Below are 20,836 nucleotides of genomic sequence, written 5' to 3'. Positions count from 1 at the left end.
GGGCACACCATTTAAACCCATACAGACAAAAATATAACATTTCTTGGAGTACGTATCCTCATGATAGACCTCACATGTCTACTAACTCTATTTCACATTTCTGTGTACTCCACGAAAATCAAGACACTAACTGAGGTAATCTTATATTTCCCGAGATATAACGTAGAATCTAGAAACAAAGAATTACAGGAAAAGACGAAACAGAATCCTATACTCCGCATGTGACTCCTAGTAGACTCTTCCCAACACTTAGATAATTTTTCCCTATGAATCTGGAGCCTAAGCTCTGATACCACATCTGTCACGACCCAACCTATGGGCCGGACCGGCACTAGGACCTGGGCCAGCCTAAAGCCCCCGAGGCCCGTAGTAAGCCTAACTGTTCATTTACCCAATTCTAAGGCCCATTTGGGCCCAATTTCAAGAAAACAAACGGACAGAGTCCGGACATAAAATGGACTTTCCAACGGGGAGTTTTCGACTCACCCGACCTGTAAACACAATAAATACTCAATTGAGGAGCTCACCACCCTCCACATATTCATCAAAGATAAAATAAATGGGAGCTCAGCTCCCTCATCCAATCCATCCAACATGCATAGAATATTAAGTTTACAGGTCCAAAAATAATAATTTAGTTTACAGACCCAAATCAAATAAACATTCCTAACACATGCGGAAATTCTAAGATTTAACAAGTTTATACAAACAAGAATAATTGACTGCGAGGAGAAAGCGAGTTAACCTCAAAAAGTATCCTCCTGTGGCTGTAAAAATTTTTGAACAGAGTGAGCGTTCGACTCAGAGAGTAAAATATCAATTTTAACCATAATCTCTATAACTATCTAAAACTAATGCACTGTAGAGTGAAATGCAACATCAACATCATTTTCACATCATAACATCAAAAGGTAATTTGGAGCACTCACACACCTCGTAGTATCAATCATAACATATGGGCCGATCCTATACGACTCTCTTAAATCCAACTGGTGCCGAATTACTCAAGCTCGGACTTCCACTTAATAACCAAATCGAGGGTCCCAATTACTCAAGCCGTGACTACCCTCGAAGGATCGGGTCCCAACAATTACTCAAGCCGTGACTACCCCGCCCCTATCCATAGTCCACACCACATCACACGCACGCCAACGCACGCACACCGCCTCCAAATTACCACAACAACATCATGGCACTTTAACAGCTTATCATGCATCATAAATCGTGCCTAGAGTTTAACTACATAAATATATGCATATAAGTGATGCATGGGCATGTGAACATATAATAATATCGAAATTACAATTAAAATTAATATTTTACTCACAGACTTGACGATGGTCACCGAGGAGGGCGGAGGAAGAAAGGCATCGGCTCACTGACAATTTTATTACAATCATTTAATAAATTTGACTCAATACAAACAAAGAAAAAGACCAATACGTCCTAAGTCGTGCGAAAATCCGTGAGTCTCCCTATACCTAGGAGCTACCCAACCTTCAAAATGGCTCAAAACACACTTCTATATTTACAATCCATATATCCACAGCTCAATCATATCACACAGCCCCTCCTGGGCCCATCAAATCAATCATCCATCACAGTATGTAATGTTTCAATTTAGTCCTTATAATTGATCATTTTTGCAAAAACTGCCCAAATAAGCTCTAAAAATTCTAAAACTTTGCCCCGCGGTCCTTAGCAATATTACTAAGCTATTGCAAAAAGAATCATAATTTTCTAAGCTACCACGAATATTTTACGGATTTTTAATCCTATTTAAGCACTAGAAAATTACGTAAAAACAAGGTTCGGGTTTACTTTTGCCGATTCCGACTTCGGGAACGCGCTCGGGATGCCTGACAATGGTGGGGTAGCCAAAACCTCGATCCAATTCGGAGACTTTTCCGGTAGCTAGTCTGTCTGGCCGGAAATTCACAGATCCGGACAACTGTCAAATTTTCACTTATTACCTACACGAAGCCCAATAATAATATATAAAATCAGGGGTGTTACAAAAAACTTGAAATGTTCTTCCTCAAATTATATTTATTTTCTTAAAAATAAAAATGCATTCATTTTATCTTTATCTTTCAATTATCTAAAATAATTAAATTTAAATAAAATTTATCATTTAAAATTTATTACGAAAATTTAATTATAGCATCATAGAATATCTATTAAAAAAATATAGTGCAAGAGTGCAGCGGCTGAATATGAATATTTGATTATCTTTTGAGTAATAATTTTTTTTTTTTCTTGTTGGTGCAATGATCACTAATAATTTTTTTTTTCAAAATTTTATTTTGGGCACAATTTTTTAATATTTGTATCAACAATGCGGTTCTGAAGAAAAGTATCCCAAGAAATTAAACGGCAGAATAAGAACGGAGAGAGAAAAATTAGGGAAGCCATCACTGTCAAGCGGAGCTCAAATTTTACCTCCACGAGCCCTTATATTACCACCAACCAGGCTTGGGCGTAGCATCAAAACAGTGTCTTTACATATCTTTTTTATCTCTATCTGGTGCTAAGCTACGGAAAGCAGCTAATAGTGAATTGAGGAAAGCCGATGGCCCATGGTGGCTGCGGGAAGCGCAGGGTCGCCGAACGGAAGCCTCACGTGGGGCGGCGATCCAAGGGAATAGGCGTAGAGAAGAAGCCAAAGCCCAAGTCCGTTTCTCTTAAGAACCAGATTCGCTCCACAGAGCGCATGCTCCGCAAGGTACACTGCAGTAATCCATTCCCTCTCTTCCTCTCCCTCCCCCCCCTCCCCCCCAAAATAAAAAAAAAAAATCTCTTGCTGCTTTTCATTTTCAGCACTCGTATAAACCCAGGAAAAAGAAAAATGAAAAGTTTCTTTATGCTAGATTTAGGGTTTGGAGTGCTTAATCGACTTTTTTTTTTGGTGAAACAAAATATATTATTTTTGTCAATTAGTGGAATTTACTTACTATTGCATCTGTTTGATATCATTGGAGAGAAAAATCCCTGCATAGTTTAACTTGATGTCTCAATTGAAACGAGTTTTACATTTAACTTGATGAATGTGTATTTTATATATATATTGGGGATGACAGTATTAGTCCACGATAAGGTAGGTCATCCGACAGAAAGGATAGATATATGATGATTGGATTAAAAGTCTGTGCTTTGATTTTGTAATGCTTATGCTGGAAAATTGTTGTTCCATTTGCTTATTTTTCTTTGTGGGCAAAGAGTGGGTGGTGTACTGGTGATCAGAGGGTTGGGTTCATTGTATTGTGTTTCAATGTAAATGCTTAAATGCAAGTATTAATTCCCTCTAGGAACTTCCTCCTGAAGTCAGAGAGGCTCAAGAAAAAAAGTTAGAAGGGCTTAAGAAGCAACAGGAGATTCATTCAAGGCTGGCTTTGGAACGCAAAATATTCCTGCGAGATAGGAAAATAAAATTTTTTGGTAAGTTTATTTGTGTGTGTTTTTATAAAGTTATGTGGATACTTTGTTGTAAGCTTTAGTATTCAATTTGCTTTGGGCACATGTGCTGTGCTTCATGCTTGAAAGCAAAACCTCCTTTGTACAGAAAGAAGAAAAATAGAAAGAAGAATTAGGCGTCTGGAGAAACTACAACGTGCTTCATCTGGTCAGGCACAGGATGCAGAGATTACTGAGCAGCTTTCTAAGTTGAAAGAAGATCTTGAATATGTTAGGGTATATGTTTGCCATTCTTTCTCTTTTCAACTACACTGTTAATGAAATTTGTAATGGCAGTCCTTTAAATAGATTACGTTTTGAAATTATAAATTTTCATGAGTGCAAAGGCTAATTAACATTGAAGGCATGGTCTTACTAATTGGTAAAGCTTTACTATATGTTGACCGTTTTTCATTTGAACCCAAAGTTGTATAGAAGTCTGCAAGTAAATGTGCAAGGCACCATAGCCTCAGATTGCTTGTTGAGAATAAATAAGTCACTATAAAATATACTGCCAGCTAACTTTTTTTTTTTTTTAATATTTTCCACTTGCAGTTTTTCCCCAAGACTGAGAAATATCTATCTTTATTTACTGGAGGTGATGATTCGGACATAGTTGATAGGAGAAATGGATTGCGCAAGCAGATTAAAGCCAACTTGATTGCTGCTGCAGCTAGTGGGAAGGATTTGGAAGGTATCTTCTTTCCTCAACTTCTGCCGCACTCTTTCTGGTTGACATTTTGTGAACGCTTATCTTTTGCTAGCGTGCGTTCATGCTGATACAAAGTGTTTAATAGTGGATTTTGCAGAAATCTGTGTTTAGGTGTTTCCTATTTAGTGGATTTTGCAGAAATCTGTGTTTAGGTGTTTCCTATTTGAGGGAGAGTCATAATCAATTATCTTAAAGAAATCAAACAAGTATTTTGACAAAGATACAAATAACATACTTTACATACATCTGCAGTCAGCAAGCAATGCACTGTAATTGTTAGAGAGTAGTTGTTTTCCTGTGCTTGATGAATTACATAAAACTTGGTGGACTCTGCATGTCAACCCTTTACAAATGCTTACATGGCTGAAATATAGACTTGTTGCTTTTTTGTTTCCTCATATACTTGGTGGACCGTGCATGTCCACCCTTTCCAAACTTGGTGGCTTTCTTTTTTCCTCAGAACATCCAGTGCACTTTTTATTTGTACTCTGTCAAGTTTATGCACTTTAATGAGAAACATGCTTATCATTTTTAAGTCAGCATAATCAGCACCTCTCTCTCTCTCTCTCTCTCTCTCTCTCTCTCTCTGTCTCTCTCCCTCCTTGCAGCACTTCTTGTGCTAAAAGTGAGGCGCCTTGATGAAAAGCTTAATGTGGAACTGCTCTGTGGGTTGTGCTCTTAGTGTTGGGAGTGGCTTTGCTAAATCTTAGAATTTTTATATAAAACTGGCATCATAGGCTGAAAGAAACAGCAGAAAGCAACCACCAAATAATTCTTTCCACAGTAGGAAAGGCTTTATAAGATAGATGGATAATGCTTTTTCACAATGTTATTTCACTGCTAAACATATTGTCATACATCATCGTATTTTGTTACAATGTTGTTACTGCAAACAAACTTCTTTTGGACTTCCCATTACAGAGACAGGGAGTGAGGATGATGGTCTTTTGGATTTGAGTGAAGATGATTTCTTCTTAACTGGAACCTCAAGTGATGAAGCAGATGCAGACGATGAATGGACTGATAAAAGTACAAGGTATATCAAGTAATTGTGAGTGGGAGATGGAGGTTTCAAGAATTTCTTTTTTCTTTTCCTCTTATTGTTGGGGCTGCATTCACACTCACACTTTGTTTTCAATAATCACATGTAATAAGTCAAACAGTTCAAGAATCAGAAAGTTAGGTAACATGTAATGGTACATTAGCCAGTTGGAATGCTATCTTTGTTTATGTGCCTGTACATGCATGTTTGATTTTTATCATTTACTTTTCAGGGAACAAGCTTCTAGTACTTCTGGCAAAGCAGCATCTGGTATGTCCAGTGACGAAAGAAACCAGGTCATGTGTCTGATCTGAATATGGCATCCTCATTCAAAGACCTATACAGCTATTAACTGTTTCTATGTTTTTCTTAATCTTTTTTCTGACTTCAATTGTCTCATACAGAGGCAGATGTCTGCTAGAGCTCTAATGCCTCCTCCGCGGCCGTCAAACAACTCTCTTTCAAATTCTGTACATGCCCAATCAAGGTTTGGAGCTTCATCAAGCAAAAGTTCATGGATGCAGAGATCTGAAATTTCTACTTCCAGCAATACATCAAGTAGCAGAAGTGGATCTTCTTTTAAAGCGGGGGGGTCCTCAAATACGAGAACTGGCCATAGTAGTAATCTAAGTTCAAATTCTGATGCACACAAACCCCGAAGGAAGAGGAGGCCAAAGAAGAAAAAACAACAGGTATGTTTTTTTACATTAATTGTGCCCCTACATTTTTTTTTATTTAATTCTTTTTCCTTCCATTGCACTTTTGCTATTTGTGTCGTGCATATATGTTGGAATGCTAATCTATCTCCAACAAGCATGGCTTCTGCCACCATGGATCATTATTCAATATGTTGTTTGCGTAGTGAATGGAAAGTTAATCATGGCATGTTGCTTATTGAAAATTTTGCAGAATTTGTATTTTAGTTTGTATTTTTTGCTGTACTATTTTACATTTTGCTGTATAATAATTTATTTTCTTGTCCATTTGCAGGCTTGAACTGGATGAACACAACATTTATGCAACTTCACTATAACCAATTGAAGTCTATTATATGACAAGACAGTAATGAAAAACTTTTATGGTTCTGTTTAACTGTCATTATTTTCATTTTTTGTGGGTAGATAGTCAGAAGTCTGAACTTAATTGTGGAATGATCATCGCAACTGATTGCTGCAAGGTGCTAGGTTTATTTGAGAATTCTTTTCAACAGTTGATTTTTATAAGGTCAGTCTTATTAGAGTTGTTATTTTCTTCTTATTTAGTATTCTGTCAGAATGAATTTTGAGACTTCTGCCACTGTTAGAATACTTTGTTCAGGGCCAAAAAGTCCAGCATTCGGATCTGCCGTTATAATTATTTCATTATGTTGTTTTGTGATAAAAATGAACTTAGTGATTGACAAATGACTAGCCTTTCTATTTCATTTTGAGCTCAAGACGCAAATGTTGATTTTCTTATTAATCAAGCAATGAATTTAGAGCTTGAACCTGGATTTTGGGTGTTGAGGATTGGCTGTCACTGGCTGAAATTTAGCTTTGCGAAAAAAGAAAATGAAGTGATCGTATTGTTCTGAGTGACCTGATGGCATTGTTTACGTTGGAGTTGATGTGCATTGAATGTGTCCACGAAAAGGTTCATTGTCCATTTCACGTCTTGTAGTGCAGCTTTAAGCTTGTTCGTGAAGTTCTAATCCTTGTGGATTGTTTGTCTAGTTGTAAGGAAGAGGCTTAATTTCTGAAGCGTGGCTTCTGGAGTTTTGAGCATCAGTGAATATATCCCGACGAAACCATCTGAATGTTGGGGTTAAAAGGTTAGAAATATAAAGTCGGGTGTCGGCATGGAGAAGCAGAATAGTAATGATATTGCTAAATCAGATTAAAAGGGTAAACAATTATATTATTGAACACTGTTGTTTCCAGCATGAATGGAAGGATTCATAGCCTTTTTAAATGACAATGTTTCAATTTTTTTTTTTTTTTAAATTTCGTATGATTTCATAAATAACTATATCTTTGGGTGCAATTTTATTGATAGCTTGAATGCATGTAATAGCGGGATACCCAGAGAATTATGAATTTCAAATTTAGTTGAATTAGGTCAAAATCGAATTAAAGGGTGAAATTTCTTTATCAAATCCTGTAATTTTACCTTTGCCTTTTCAGAATCCAACTGGGCCGAGCCTAACATATCTTGAGCCCATAATCAGTTATATTCTTTACAAATCCAACGGAGTTGGCGTCTTTGGAAATTTTATTATTACTACGTGGCAAGAAGTCGAATATTTTTTAATATTTAATCTGGAATCATAGTCTGAAATAATATTAGAATAGATTTAAATAATATATGAATTTAAATTTAAGAAATAATATTTATATTGAATTTAAATTTTATATATTAAATATTTATAATTTAAATTTATTGATATAAATAATTAATAAAATGGATTTTTGATAATAATGTTTAATAAATTTTTTATTTATTATATTTTAAATAAATAATGCAGTAATGTTACATAAAGGAGTTTCGACGGAGTTGCAATTACCTTCGGCTTTCCTGGTGAAAGTGTAGACAACAGGCCAGCTAAGATAGCTCCGAAGTAAGTGTAAGCTAAAACAAAAGAAGCGGATGTTAGCGGCCAGACGGGGAGAAACACAGAGCCAGGACACTATGGAAAAACCTTTGAAACCATGGATTCGATTCCTGCTTCTACTCTCAATACTATTTGCTAACCACAGCCTATTCTTCCTGCACACAGCTCTCGCTGATGGCGTATCTTCTCAGGAAGCCAAACTTCTCCGGGACGAGGTAACCAACTCTTCAAATCTTTCATGTTTTTATCAATCCTTGACCCTTAAATTACGATGAAATTCCTTTATATGATATGCCATTTATCGTCTTGTCTGTTTCATTTTATTTTTCTAATGTCTGTTTATACGCTGGATCTGCCTTTAGTTAATCTAAATGCGCCATTCTGGTTTTATCCTTGAATTTCCAGTTTTAGAATTCCTTGTTATCAGCTTTTTTTTTTACGATTTTTGGCACTGGAGAAACCAATAAAAGAATCTTTCTTTATATCTGATCGAGCTCTGCCAGTTTATTGGCATTCTTTTTGATGTTTCTAAGTTGCTTGGATGAATGAAGCTGTTACTCTTTAAATGCTAAATAACTTCAGTTGATGGAGTCATTTTCCTGTTAATGCAAAATTTATTTTTAAATTATATTAAGGTTGCGTTTGAATTCTAGATTTGGATTTGAAATTTTTCATTTAAAATTTAGAATTTGAAATTCATAAATTTAAAAATCTTTTGTTGTTTACGTAATAAAAGGAATTTCCATGTAGCATTATGGATTTGAAATATTATTTTAAATCTTTATTTTTTAAAAGCTTGTCATGAGTTTAAATCTTTATTTTTCAAGCTTGTCATGAATACATGTATTCAGACCAAATTCAAATCCATTTTCATTTGGAATGTCCCAACATTGTATTTAGTCCAAATTAAATCCCTCAAACCAAACATAGCATAAAAGCAATTTGGTAATACCAAGCTTTTCAAGGAAAAAAAAATATATTGATATGTCCAAGTATGGCATTGAGCTTGTCTCATGTTATTCTTTGGTAATATATTTATTTTGATGGTGTAGGTTCGTGAAATGTTCTATCCTGCCTTTGATGGATACATGGAACATGCTTTTCCACTTTATGAATTAAGACCTCTATCTTGCGAGGGAGAAGATACACTAGGTGGATATGCCTTGACTCTGGTCAGCTAAGATGGTTGCTTCTGTTTCTTAATTTCTGAGTTATAGTATCAAACTTTGGCATGGTATGACAATCCAGACTCTCTCACAGATTGACTCACTGGATACGCTGGCTCTACTTGGTGACTGAGAGCACTTCACTTCCTCTGTTGAATGGATTGGTAAAAACCTTCGGTTTGATATAGTGAGTATGCTTTTATTTTATTTTTTCTTCCCTTCTTGTTTGCTTTGAGTTCACTTGTTAAGATGATTCTGAAGGATCAACAGTTACTGGAAGCAGTGAATTGACTTTTGTGCTGTTGTAGGTTGGTTAGGCATCTTATGTCATCTTCAACAACATCTGAAAGCCTAACCTTCTCTTTCATTAGCTAGGCTTCCTTATGTGTCTAAAATTTTCTATATCTGTGTAGAAAACAGAGAATTTGGAAAATTTTCTTTTATATTTCTTCGTACTAAAATGATTTACAAGCATTCTAATTTATATACAAAGGTTAGGACTAACTAGGAAACTAATAATAGCCAATAAATATAATGATTCTTAATTATATTCTAATTTACAGCTAATTTACACTGATTAAGGGATTTACACTAATTGAGGGATTCTAACACTCCTCCTCAAGTTGGTTCATGTATGTTGCACATGCCCAACTTGCAAACTAGGATATGAAACCCCTTACAACATAATCCCTTAGTGAACACATCAACTAACTAGTCTTTCGACCCTACGTAAGAGATATTTAAGGAACCATTGACAACTTTTTCTTTTATGAAGTGTCTGTCAATCTCTATATGTTTGGTTCGATCATGCTGAACTGGATTGTGAATTATACTGATGGCAGCTTTGTTATTACAGAACAGGGACAAACTACTAGTTTCCAGCAATTTTAATTCCTCCATCAACTTTTGTAACCACAATAGTTCACAAATACCTTGAGCCGTTGCTCTAAACTCAGCCTTTGCACTAGATCTAGCTGTCACATTTTGCTTCTTGCTTCTCCAAGTGACTAGATTACCACCAACAAAAGTACAGTAACTAGATGTCGATCTCCTATCATCAATAGATCCACCCCAATCTGCATCTGTAAAGGCTTTAATCTGAAGATGGCCATGCTTTGAGAAAAGAAGTCATTTCCTGGGTGCAGATTTTAAGTATCGCAAGATGCGAAAAGTAGCCTCCAAATGAGATTCATGAGGATCATGCATATATTGACTCACTAGACCCACTGCATATGCTATATCTGATTTGATATGTGAAAGGTAAATCAGTCTGCCAACCAACCTCTGATATCTCCCAATATACAAGAATTCCCCAACTCCAGCTTGCAATTTGTGATTTGCCTCAATGGGAGACTCTGCTGCCTGCTGGTTTACAACCTAGTATTCTTGTTTCCTCCAACAAATCTAGTATGTACTTCCTTTGAGAAATAAAGATTCCTTTATCTGGTCTGGCAACCTCTATTTCAAGAAAGTACTTTATCCTTCTCAAATCTTTGATTTCAAACTCCTATGCTAGTTGTTCCTTCAGATGAATCATTTCTTCCCTATCATCACTAGTTACCACAATATCATCCACATAGACAATAAGCAGAGTGATCTTACCCCTATAGTGTTTTATAAACAAGGTGTGATCAGCATTGCTTTGGCTGTATCCAAAAGAAACCATAGTCTTACTAAACCTATCAAACCATGTCCTAGGTGACTGTTTTAAACCATACAGTGCTTTCTTCAATCTGCAAACTTTTCATTTGGTCTTCCATTCTCAAACCCTGGAGGGATTTCCATATATGCTTCTTCTTCCAAATCACCATGTAGAAAGACATTTTTTACATCAAACTGCTGCAAATCCCACTTAAGATTTTTTGCACATGATAGTAAAATTCTAATGGTTTTCATTTTAGCAACACGTGCAAACGTTTCCTGGTAATCTACCCCATACGTCTGTGTGAAGCCTTTTGCTACCAGCCTAGCCTTATACCTTTCAATTGAACCATCTACTCTATGTTTCACAGTGAACACCCGCTTGCATCCAACTGGTTTTTTCTCCGGTGGAAGAGTAACAAGTTCCCATGTCTCATTCTTTGTTAGAGCTTTCATCTCCTCCACTATGGCTGCCTTCCATTTTTTATCAACACATGCTTCTTTCCAATCCTGTGGAATAGAAATAGAGGAAACAGACAATAGAAAGACTCTATAGGATGGAGATAAAGAATCATAGGAAATGAAGTTAGAGATGGGATGTTTAGTACAGGTTCTAACACTTTTTCTGAGAGCAATAGGAATATCAAGATCATTATTATAAGAAGGAAGAATAGACTAAGAATTAAAATTAGACTCTTCAGGAACTAAAGGAGACTCATCACATACTTCAGGATGTTCAGGAATTGAATCCAGAGATTCCGGTTGATCAGCAGTCTCCTGCTCGATGGCTATATCTGTCTTGTTCCACCGAGTATAGATTCTCAAATTTGGTCCATTCAGTCTCCCTCGAGATTTAGATGACTCCCCCTGAGTATTATTATTAGGTATAGGCTTTAGACCCAGATTTTCCCTTTGAAGTTGAAAGTTGGGAGAGCACAAAGAAGAAGGGAAAGGGAAAGACACCTCTTCTTCCTTCCTATGCTCCCCCTGAAGAGGTGGATGGAAATAAGATTCAGATTCCCTAAAGGTAACATCCATGCTCACAAAATATTTCCATGTAGGAGGGTGATAGCACTTATACTCCTTCTGAGTACTAGAATAACCAACAAAGACACACTTGAAGGTTCGGGGTTCTAACTTCTCTCATTAGGCTGATGAACAAAGCAAACACAACCAAAGACCTTTGCAGGAATAGTATATAAATTTTTACCTTGCAAAACCTCTAAAGGACTCTTAAACTCCATAGTCCGAAGTGGCATCCTGTTAATAAGATATGCAGCAGAAAGAATTGCATCCTCCTAGTAAGGTTTGGAAATATTCATTGTAAACATAAGAGACCTAGCAACCTCAAGTAAATGTCTATTTTTTCTCTCAGATACTTCATTTTGAATACTAATGTTAACACAACTAGTCTGATACAAAATTCCATGTGACTTCAAATATTCCTAAAACACTCCATTCATATACTCTATGCCATTATCAGTTCTCAGTATTTTAACATGAGCATCAAACTGGGTACTAATCATTTTGTGAAACTACTGAAAACATGAAAATACATCATTTTTCCCTTTCATTAGATATACCCAAGTTAACCTACTGTAACAATCAATAAAGGTTACAAACCATCTATAATATGATAAAGACACAGTTTGAGTAGGCTTCCACACATCAAAATGGATAGTCATAAAAGAAACTGAAGTCTTATTATTTATTGCAGGATAAGATTGTCTAGTATGTTTGGCAAACTCACAAGCATCACATACTAACAATTCAGTTTTGCATTGCTTAAACAAAAGAGGATAAAGTTTCTCTAAAATAGTAAATGAAGGATATCCAAGTCTCCTATGCCACTGAATAATTTCTTCCTTAGCACCCATAAACTATCCCAACATGGCCTGATCAACACAATTATTCAATAGATATAGCCCATCTTGCAGTCTACCATTGCTAATTGTTCTTCCTATTATCAACTCCTGAAACACACAGTGTGTGGGAAAAAATTCAATTTTGCAGTTGAGAGCTTTAGTGATAGAATTGACAGATAAAAGGTTAATAGGAAAGCTAGGCACATGTAAGGCAGAACTAAGACTTATAGTAGGAGCGCATTTAATAGAACCTGTTCCAGAAACATTAGATAAGGATCCATCTGCAATGCGGACTTTTTCTTTGCCTGAACAAGGAGAATAAAATATGAATTTATTCGAAGAGCTTGTCATATGTTTGTTTGCTCCAGAATCTATAACTCAAAATGAATTATTGTGATTGGCAAGAAAAGTATTACCTGAGTTGACGAAGTTAGAAGAGGCAACTGTAGTGGATTGTGATTCAAGCTGTGATCGAATCGTCTCAGAGTCTGTACCTCTTCATTGGAAAATATCCCAGTGATAGCAGTATCTTCAGAAACACTCACAGCCTCATATACATTTGCTTGTGATCTAGCAGAGCCCATTCTTTTTCCTCCACGTACTTTAGTTGAGTGGCTGTGCAGCTTCCAACATTGTTCTTTGGTGTACCGAGATTTCCCACAGTAGTCACAATGCAAATGATCCTTATCTGATGGACCATATGACTGTTCTCGTAAGGAGTTAGTAGCCAGCTTAGCCTTATCAACAGCTGTAAAATTGATCATGACACTCCTTCTGCTCTCCTCCTGCTGAACATAAGAGTATGTCTGCCTTAAGGTGGGCAAAGGATCCTTACCAAGCACTTGGACCCGAATCTGATTATACTCCACATTTAGCCCAGCAAGAAAATCATATATGCGCTCATTCTCAACCAATTTCTAGAACTTAACTGCATCAGTCGGACATGAAGCCTGAAAGTCCTGATAGAAATCAAACTCTTGCCATAGACCACTCAGTTCCGCATAATACTGAGCAACAGTCAACTCAGCTCGTTTCATTCCATGAACCTTGTTCCTAAGCTCATAAACTTGTGCATCATTCCCAACTTGAAAATAAGTCTGAGAAACAGTACTCCAAATGGTAGCGGCATTGTCCAATAGTAAATACCCACGAGCTATATGAGGATGCATAGAATTGATGAGCCATGACATTACAAGAGAGTTCTCGGACTCCCACTGGCTGTAGGTAGAACTAGTACCACTGTTATCAAAGGCGCGTGATAACATTACAAGAGAGTTCTCCAGTGATATTCCTCTGCAGTCCTCTAGCCTGAGTGAACAGTAGACAAGACCTAAACCATGCCAAATAATTAGTTCCATCCAACTTTACAGGACTAATTTGTAAAGAGGGATTATCACCAACAAATTCAGCCTTTGTTTTAGAGATTTTCTTCTTTTCATCAGTTATTTTTCAATTAAAGAAATAGGCACTAAGACAGAAAGCAAGAAATTGGCCAACGGAAGATACTAAAAAAAAAATAAATGTGCAAACCAGGTGTGAAAACACGTTGGTCAGAGGCGCGTCGGACAGGGAAGGTCGTCGGCAAGAGGCGCAGTTGGAGAAATCACCGAAAAAAAAGGGTGCACACGCCGGCCCGTGAAGAATGACATGAGACTTCTAGAGACGCGTGAGCTCACGCACTTTATCGGACTGCTGTGGGACTCTGGGCGTAGGCCGATCGGCTGGTGTCCTTCCTCCTCAAGTGGGTGGTGCAGTCATCTCCCTTCCTAGAACGACGTAGAAGCTTGATCCAAAAAAAAAATTACCCAGAACTACACTATTCACCCCAATAAATTTTGGCACTGCTCTGATACCATGTAGAAAACGGAGAATTTGAAAATTTTTCTTTTATATTTCTTCATACTAAAATGATTTACAAGCATCCTAATTTATATACAAAGGCTAGAACTAACTAGGAAACTAATAATAGCCAATAAATATAATGATTCGTAATTATATTCTAATTTACAGCTAATTTACACTGATTAAGGGATTTACACTAATTGAGGGATTCTAACAATCTGCCAATTTGAAGATTGTTTTCTTGTGCTATCTATTTGATCTTATAATTTAGTACAATGTAGGACTGTCCCTTCCCATATATAGTATCCCTTGCAATCTCCATTAATTCTCAATGGACCTATCTACACATATAGTATCCAAGACTGGCACCGATCATCTTGACACAGGTGTATAGGAAGTCACGGTCTTAGTTCTTACTATTATTGATGGTTTAGTTTTTCTAATTTATTGATTTATTTATTTTAGATGCCTGCTTGAATTGCTTCATTCACAATAATTGTTTCTAAAAAAAAAATATGTGCATAGAGTTATGAGCCAATTCATTTTGTAGACACGCTACTGGGTTTAAAGTTTATTTTGTTCTTCATTTTGCTTTATTTACTCATGTTCCACATTTCCTCCTGAAACCAAACCTTTTACTCGGGGTGGGCCTGTGTGCAAGTATGTGGATGCCTTATTTAGATCTTAATCTATGTCCTTTATTATTTTACTTGATATCATTTTGTCAATCAAGAAATTGATTATTGATTTGAAGTCTAGACATTATTTTTGTTGATACAGGTTTTTATTCAATCTAAGCTTTGGATTTCCTTGTATAATTTTTGCAGAATAAAAGAGTATCTGTCTTTAAGACTACCATCCAGGTCCTTGGAGGTTTACTCTCTGCTCATCTTATTGCAAGTGATTATGCTACTGTACCCTTTGACATCTTTGGTGCCCTTTGACATTATGGATTTGGCAATAGAATCATTTTCCGTGATTCCATCTTTTGGTTGTAGGGCATGAGAATTCCATCATATGACAATCAATTGCTTGACTTAGCAGAGGATCTTGCTCAGAGAATATTGCCTGCATTTGATACTCCAACAGGTATTATTGCTGTTTATTGAATTTTGTTTCACTACATGCCTTGTAATCTTTGTCAATCAAATAGGTTGGTAACCCTCAAGCAAAGATATGAAAATTGCAACATATATTTGTAGTTTTAGTAATAGACTTGATTTTATAGGAAATGATCATAAGTTACCGCCTTAAAAGCTTTATCATATTTTGAATTAGTTCTTAAATAGATTAACAGAGAACTCCTGCCTGGTCTTTTCTTTAATTTATTAGGGAAAGTATTTAGTAGTTCTGACTTTGCTTTCTGGAGCATTCCTTACCTAATCATTTTAATTGCCAAAACATTACAAATTTCAAATATTGGTCTTCCAATTTAATAATGTGTTCTCCAATCTAAGTGTTGACGGATTGCAGGAATTCCATTTGGGTCAGTCAATCTCTTACTTGTAGTTGATGAAAATGAAAGCAAGGTATAGGCTGTCTCTTGTCTTTACAAGCAAAATTTTGATAATCTTTTTTCTGAAGTGAATATTTTGATATTCTTGGGAGAGTTGCTAGTATATTTCACCCCTTGTAGGGGTACAAATTGTCAAGCAGTTACTTGCAATGTATATCAGTGCCCCATGTTAATTGAGATCAATTTAATTGCAATCTGATTAATTTTAATGACCAATTTATGATCAATATTCCATGTGAATTAAATATTGTTATATGTTAATTTCCTTAGAGACTACAAATTATATTTGAGTCATCTAACTATACGTGTTACAATTTGAGCATCTATTAAATTTCCAATTTTGGCTCGTTTAGATAACATCAACTGCTGGTGGGGGAACTTTGACCTTGGAATTTGGGGTGCTTAGCCGGTTGACCAACAACCCTAGTATGTGTTGATACTGTTTGCAGTAGGGTATTGAAATTATTATTTTCTTTCCATCAGACTAGCACGTAACTGTAATTGGTTTCTAAATTTTGTCCTCTGGCGAAATGAGATAGCTGAATTCACTAGTGGAGGAAAATTCATTGTTTTTCCATCTTTTAGGGATATGTCAAAACATGTTGGTAAATTGTTGGAAACATCTCCAGAATTGAACATAAAGCATGTTTAAGTGTTGTCCTTCATGTGGATGTACCTGGCTTAAATGGTTTCAGACTCAAATCCACCAAACCTTGTACAATTTGTAACTTGCTATTGACTGGTTTTAATTGTTATTCTTAGTGTCCTTTTTCCCAAACTCATTGTCATTGCAGACATAGGTTTTATTTTTTTTTTTCCCCATTTTTGTGGAATACAGTTTTTGAGCAAGTTACCAAGAATGCTGTGCGTGGATTATGGGCGCGTCGTTCACGACTGAACTTAGTTGGTGCTCATAATAATGTATTTACAGGTGAATGGACACAAAAGGTAACATTTCTACAAACATATTTACATCATGTAGAGCCTTTTTATTTTTAGACTACCTTTGCCTGATATCTACAGTTGCAATATCTACATACATTTCTTTTGATAAGTTGAATATGCAACTGCATTCAAATTTCTTTTCTGCTTTGCAGGATGCTGGAATAGGAACAAGTATTGACTCTTTCTATGAGTATCTCTTAAAGGTATGCAATGACAATTTCATGACGGCAGAAAGATGTTTCCTGGGGTTACAATAGTCAGTTGTTTGATCTTTTCCTAATTATTGATGTCTAATACGTCTTTATGTTGTGAGGCAAATACATACTTAATTCAATTAAATATTAACTGAAGGCTGTCTACATGAATCATGTTCTTCCATTCTGCCCTGTCTAGAGCCATTGTTCCGTTAAAGTTTAGGGAAGGCACTCTATCAGCAGACAGATAAACCTTTGCAGAAAGACCACAATTATGTAGGATCATTCTAAAATTATGTTTATAGCTATAGCTAATATTATAATTTTCTTAATCTCAGTAAACAAATGGGAGTCTCTTGATACTATTTCTGTTTGTTTTATCTAGCTTGTTATTGAAAGGTTTCTTAAATTTTCAGGCTTATTTGTTATTTGGAGATGAGGAGTATTTGAAAATTTTCCAAGAAGCTTAAGCAGCTGCTATGCACTATCTTTATAATGATCCTTGGTAAAATCTTGTTGCTATCATGAACTTTGTAAATATATATTTGTTGCAAATGTTTATTGGTTAGTTTCTATTTTGTTTCTCTCCTTTCTTTTCTTCTCTGGGGTTTAAATCCTGCAATGTCAATGTTAATTGTACATGTTATAGGTATGTAGAGGTAAATATGGATTCTGCTGCTATTGTCTGGCTATTATTTAATAGTCTGCAGGCCTTCTGGCCAGGCCTTCAGGTTCTTACCTTTTCTCTCTTCTGGTTTTGAACAGTGAAATAATTGTGGATTGATAATATTTATAGCATTGGGATATTAGGGAAATTGATTGTATTCATTTTTGCAAGGTTTTAGCAGAGATATTGATCCTGCCATTCGAACACATGCTGCGTTCTTCAGTGTCTGGAGAAGATATGGTTTCACTCCAGAAGGTTTTAATCTTGCTACCCTAACTGTTCAGGTTTTTGAATGATTATTGGAGGCACAAGAAATTCATTATTCATAAATATTCCTGATCTGGTATGCAAGTTTTGTTAGATATCATGTTATCATAGCTAAAGAATTTGAAGTCAACAAGTTTTGGCAAATTAAATTGTTCTATTTGTGTGGTGAATTAATTTGTAGGCCATCAGGATAAACCAGTCATGGTGCATATGTTGTTAATGAAGAATTTGGAGAGCTGAAATAATTTATTTGGTCCCCACTCCAAAAGTGACACACACACCAAAAGAAAAAGGAGATGGTATGGTTAGTAAGAAAGAAAAAAAATGAAAGAGTCAAAAAGTTGACCGTGCTTTGTGACATTGAATGATAGGCCATTCTATGGACTCACATATAGCTGTTCATTTGAGGAGAATCTTGGGCTAATGGCCAAACATCCCCACAACACCTTGTGCTTCTATCCACTGTCCTGCATTTGTTGGTTGATTATGTTTTACTTGATAATAGACAACTTAGTCTTTGCATTATCTCGTATATGTGTAATTTACTTTCCTATGTTTGTTTTATAGCATGGGCAGAAGAGTTACCCACTCCGTCCAGAGTTAATAGAAAGCACATATTGGCTTTACAAAGCTACTAGAGATCCCAGGTGAGGATATCCTTTGACTTCATACTGCCTGATACAGCCAAGCAAAGAAAAATTTGGGAACTATTTGTATGTAATTATTAATTTTTTATAATTCTATCTTTCTTCTCGTAAATTTAAATGTATAGGAACTTTATTTGTAGTTTTCTGTTTAGGAAAATCTGGAGTGTTATTATCATATTTGATTTGCTTTGGCAATCATAGTTTTTCTGTTCCTATTAGGTTTCTCGTTTACCTTTTTCTCATTCAAAACTGGGTACATTTTCTTTACTCTTCTTTAGTTAATGTGGAAAATTTTTATTACTGCTGCATTTGTGATTCACATTTGAATCTGTATTTAAAGTTATTCTTTGTAGATATCTTGATGCTGGGAGGGACATGGTTGCCAGCTTGCAAAATGGAGCTCGATGCCCTTGTGGATATTGTCACATAACAGACATAGAGTTTCATAAGAAGGAAGACCGCATGGAGAGCTTTTTCCTTGCTGAAACAGTATTTACCTTCCACTTGAGTTGTGCTTCATGAATTTCCATTCTTGTGTGCCTTAATTATATTGTATTGCATTTTATTAATTATGATAAAACTTTCTTAGGTCAAGTATCTATGGCTTCTTTTTGATTTGGCTTCTGGTCCAGATAACCTTGTAGAAAATGGGCCATACAAGTAAGGCTTTAAGCGTGTAAGGTGTAATGCGGTTCAATGGTGAACTCATATCCTTACTATTGCTTTTGTCGATATCTACTCACTTACAGGTATATCTTTACAACTGAAGGGCATTTATTGCCTGCAGCCCCCCAAATATCTCTTGTAAGGGAACATTGTTCATATTTTGGTGCCTACTGTAAAAGTGGCGACAGTGAACATGATTCTCCCAAATCTGATATCTCAATGAATCCCCAAGAAACTAATGCTAGTACATTCTTTGGAGGTCAAGTTCACACTGGATATCCATTGGATTCCTCTTTTTAAGAGTTGTCTGCTACATCAGGGTTGATGAAGGTTGCTGTGGAATCTCCTTATTTTTCTTCTTTCTTTGTTTCTTCATTTTGTTTTGTCTTCTCCTTTTAAGCTTTTATGCATGCCGCTCTGGACTTCTTTTGTATTTTATCATCGCTTAATCCCTTCATTTTTTTTAATGTTGCCCACCCACCATTGAAGCGGTGATAATCCTACATGATACACTTTTGAAAACCTTTTTTTACCATTTCTTCATTTTTTCTGGAGATGAAGGCGATACAATCTTTTAATGCTGAGTTTTTTTTTTGGGGTTATGTTTTGCAGGGGATTTGTCCTGGATTAACTCATGGACAAAAATATGGCATATCATATCTGGACTTGATTGATATAGCCACTGAGGATAAGTCCATCCACCAAAGAGAGAATGTGGTTAAGAGCCAGTCCCTGGTGGTTGTCTGACCAGAATGCTGGCAATTCTCTTTCTAATGACAATGATCATGGTGGCATTGCTTCGGAATCAAGTGAGAGTGCGTCAGAGTGATCCATCTCAAGTAAGGGGAAGGCCGGCAAGGTGTTTATCAGTTCTTTACAGTTCGAGTGTTTGGTTGGGTTGCAACCAAAGAATCGTGATGCTCTTCATGTCCTGCTATCTGTCACTGAAAAATCAGAAACAACAACAGATAATGGAAGGCATTTGCTGACAAGTTAAACTGATCTCAGTTTGTAATTGAAGCCTACAAATTGATTGACGTTTCTCCTTGGAACTGCTGCTGTTAGTTGATCTTTTCTAAGCGGCAATTGTTGATAGATTCTGGAGCTTTAGGGTATAAATATTAGCAGGAAATTCAAGCAGCATTTTGTCAAGATTTTCATGCCCGAATGCAGAGGCAGGAACCATAATTGATCGCCTTAGGCGTTTGTAACTTAACATGATATACAAAACCTTGTGTACATTGTACTTAGAGCGAGCTCAGAAAGTTCCTGTATTGATTATAACTAATTAGTTATAGTGTTTGTGAGATACTTGACCATCTACTTCATTCATTTTGAACTGTGGGCAGTTGGCAGAGGTAATTGTCTCATTCTAGGACTATGATTGCCATGGTCTAGATTCAGGATATTCTCATTTGAACAAATATAGTTTGGAGATTGTTTTGTGGAGATATAGCCTAATTTAGAATTCAATTGTTGTTGATTTGTCACACTTTCTTTATGGATAATTAACTATTTTAATCTATTAAAAAAAAACTATTTTTGTCCTAGATTTTGAGCATATTAATTAATTAATCTCTTTATTTTAAAAATGAATTATATGAATGAGTTTCATAATCTGTA

The 20,836-nt window shown here is 35.9% G+C and overlaps 1 protein-coding gene and 1 pseudogene across 1 annotated transcript; both read left to right on the top strand.

Annotated features, from left to right (window-relative positions):
* The first annotated feature begins 2,338 nt into the window (after positions 1–2,338).
* LOC110635424 (rRNA-processing protein EFG1) lies at positions 2,339–6,610 on the top strand. Its single transcript, XM_021784747.2, has 8 exons — positions 2,339–2,725; positions 3,309–3,438; positions 3,563–3,690; positions 4,009–4,147; positions 5,087–5,201; positions 5,440–5,503; positions 5,612–5,899; positions 6,198–6,610. The coding sequence occupies exons 1-8, from the start codon at positions 2,573–2,575 to the stop codon at positions 6,201–6,203; spliced, it is 1,023 nt and encodes a 340-aa protein (XP_021640439.2). The 5' UTR covers positions 2,339–2,572; the 3' UTR covers positions 6,204–6,610.
* Positions 6,611–6,758: 148 nt separating this feature from the next.
* Positions 6,759–20,686, top strand: LOC110635425 (alpha-mannosidase I MNS4-like; annotated as a pseudogene).
* The last annotated feature ends 150 nt before the right edge of the window (positions 20,687–20,836 follow it).

This window comes from Hevea brasiliensis, chromosome 15 (genome assembly GCF_030052815.1).
Source record: "Hevea brasiliensis isolate MT/VB/25A 57/8 chromosome 15, ASM3005281v1, whole genome shotgun sequence".
NCBI lineage: Eukaryota > Viridiplantae > Streptophyta > Magnoliopsida > Malpighiales > Euphorbiaceae > Hevea > Hevea brasiliensis.
This window is presented reverse-complemented; position numbering and strand designations above follow the sequence as displayed.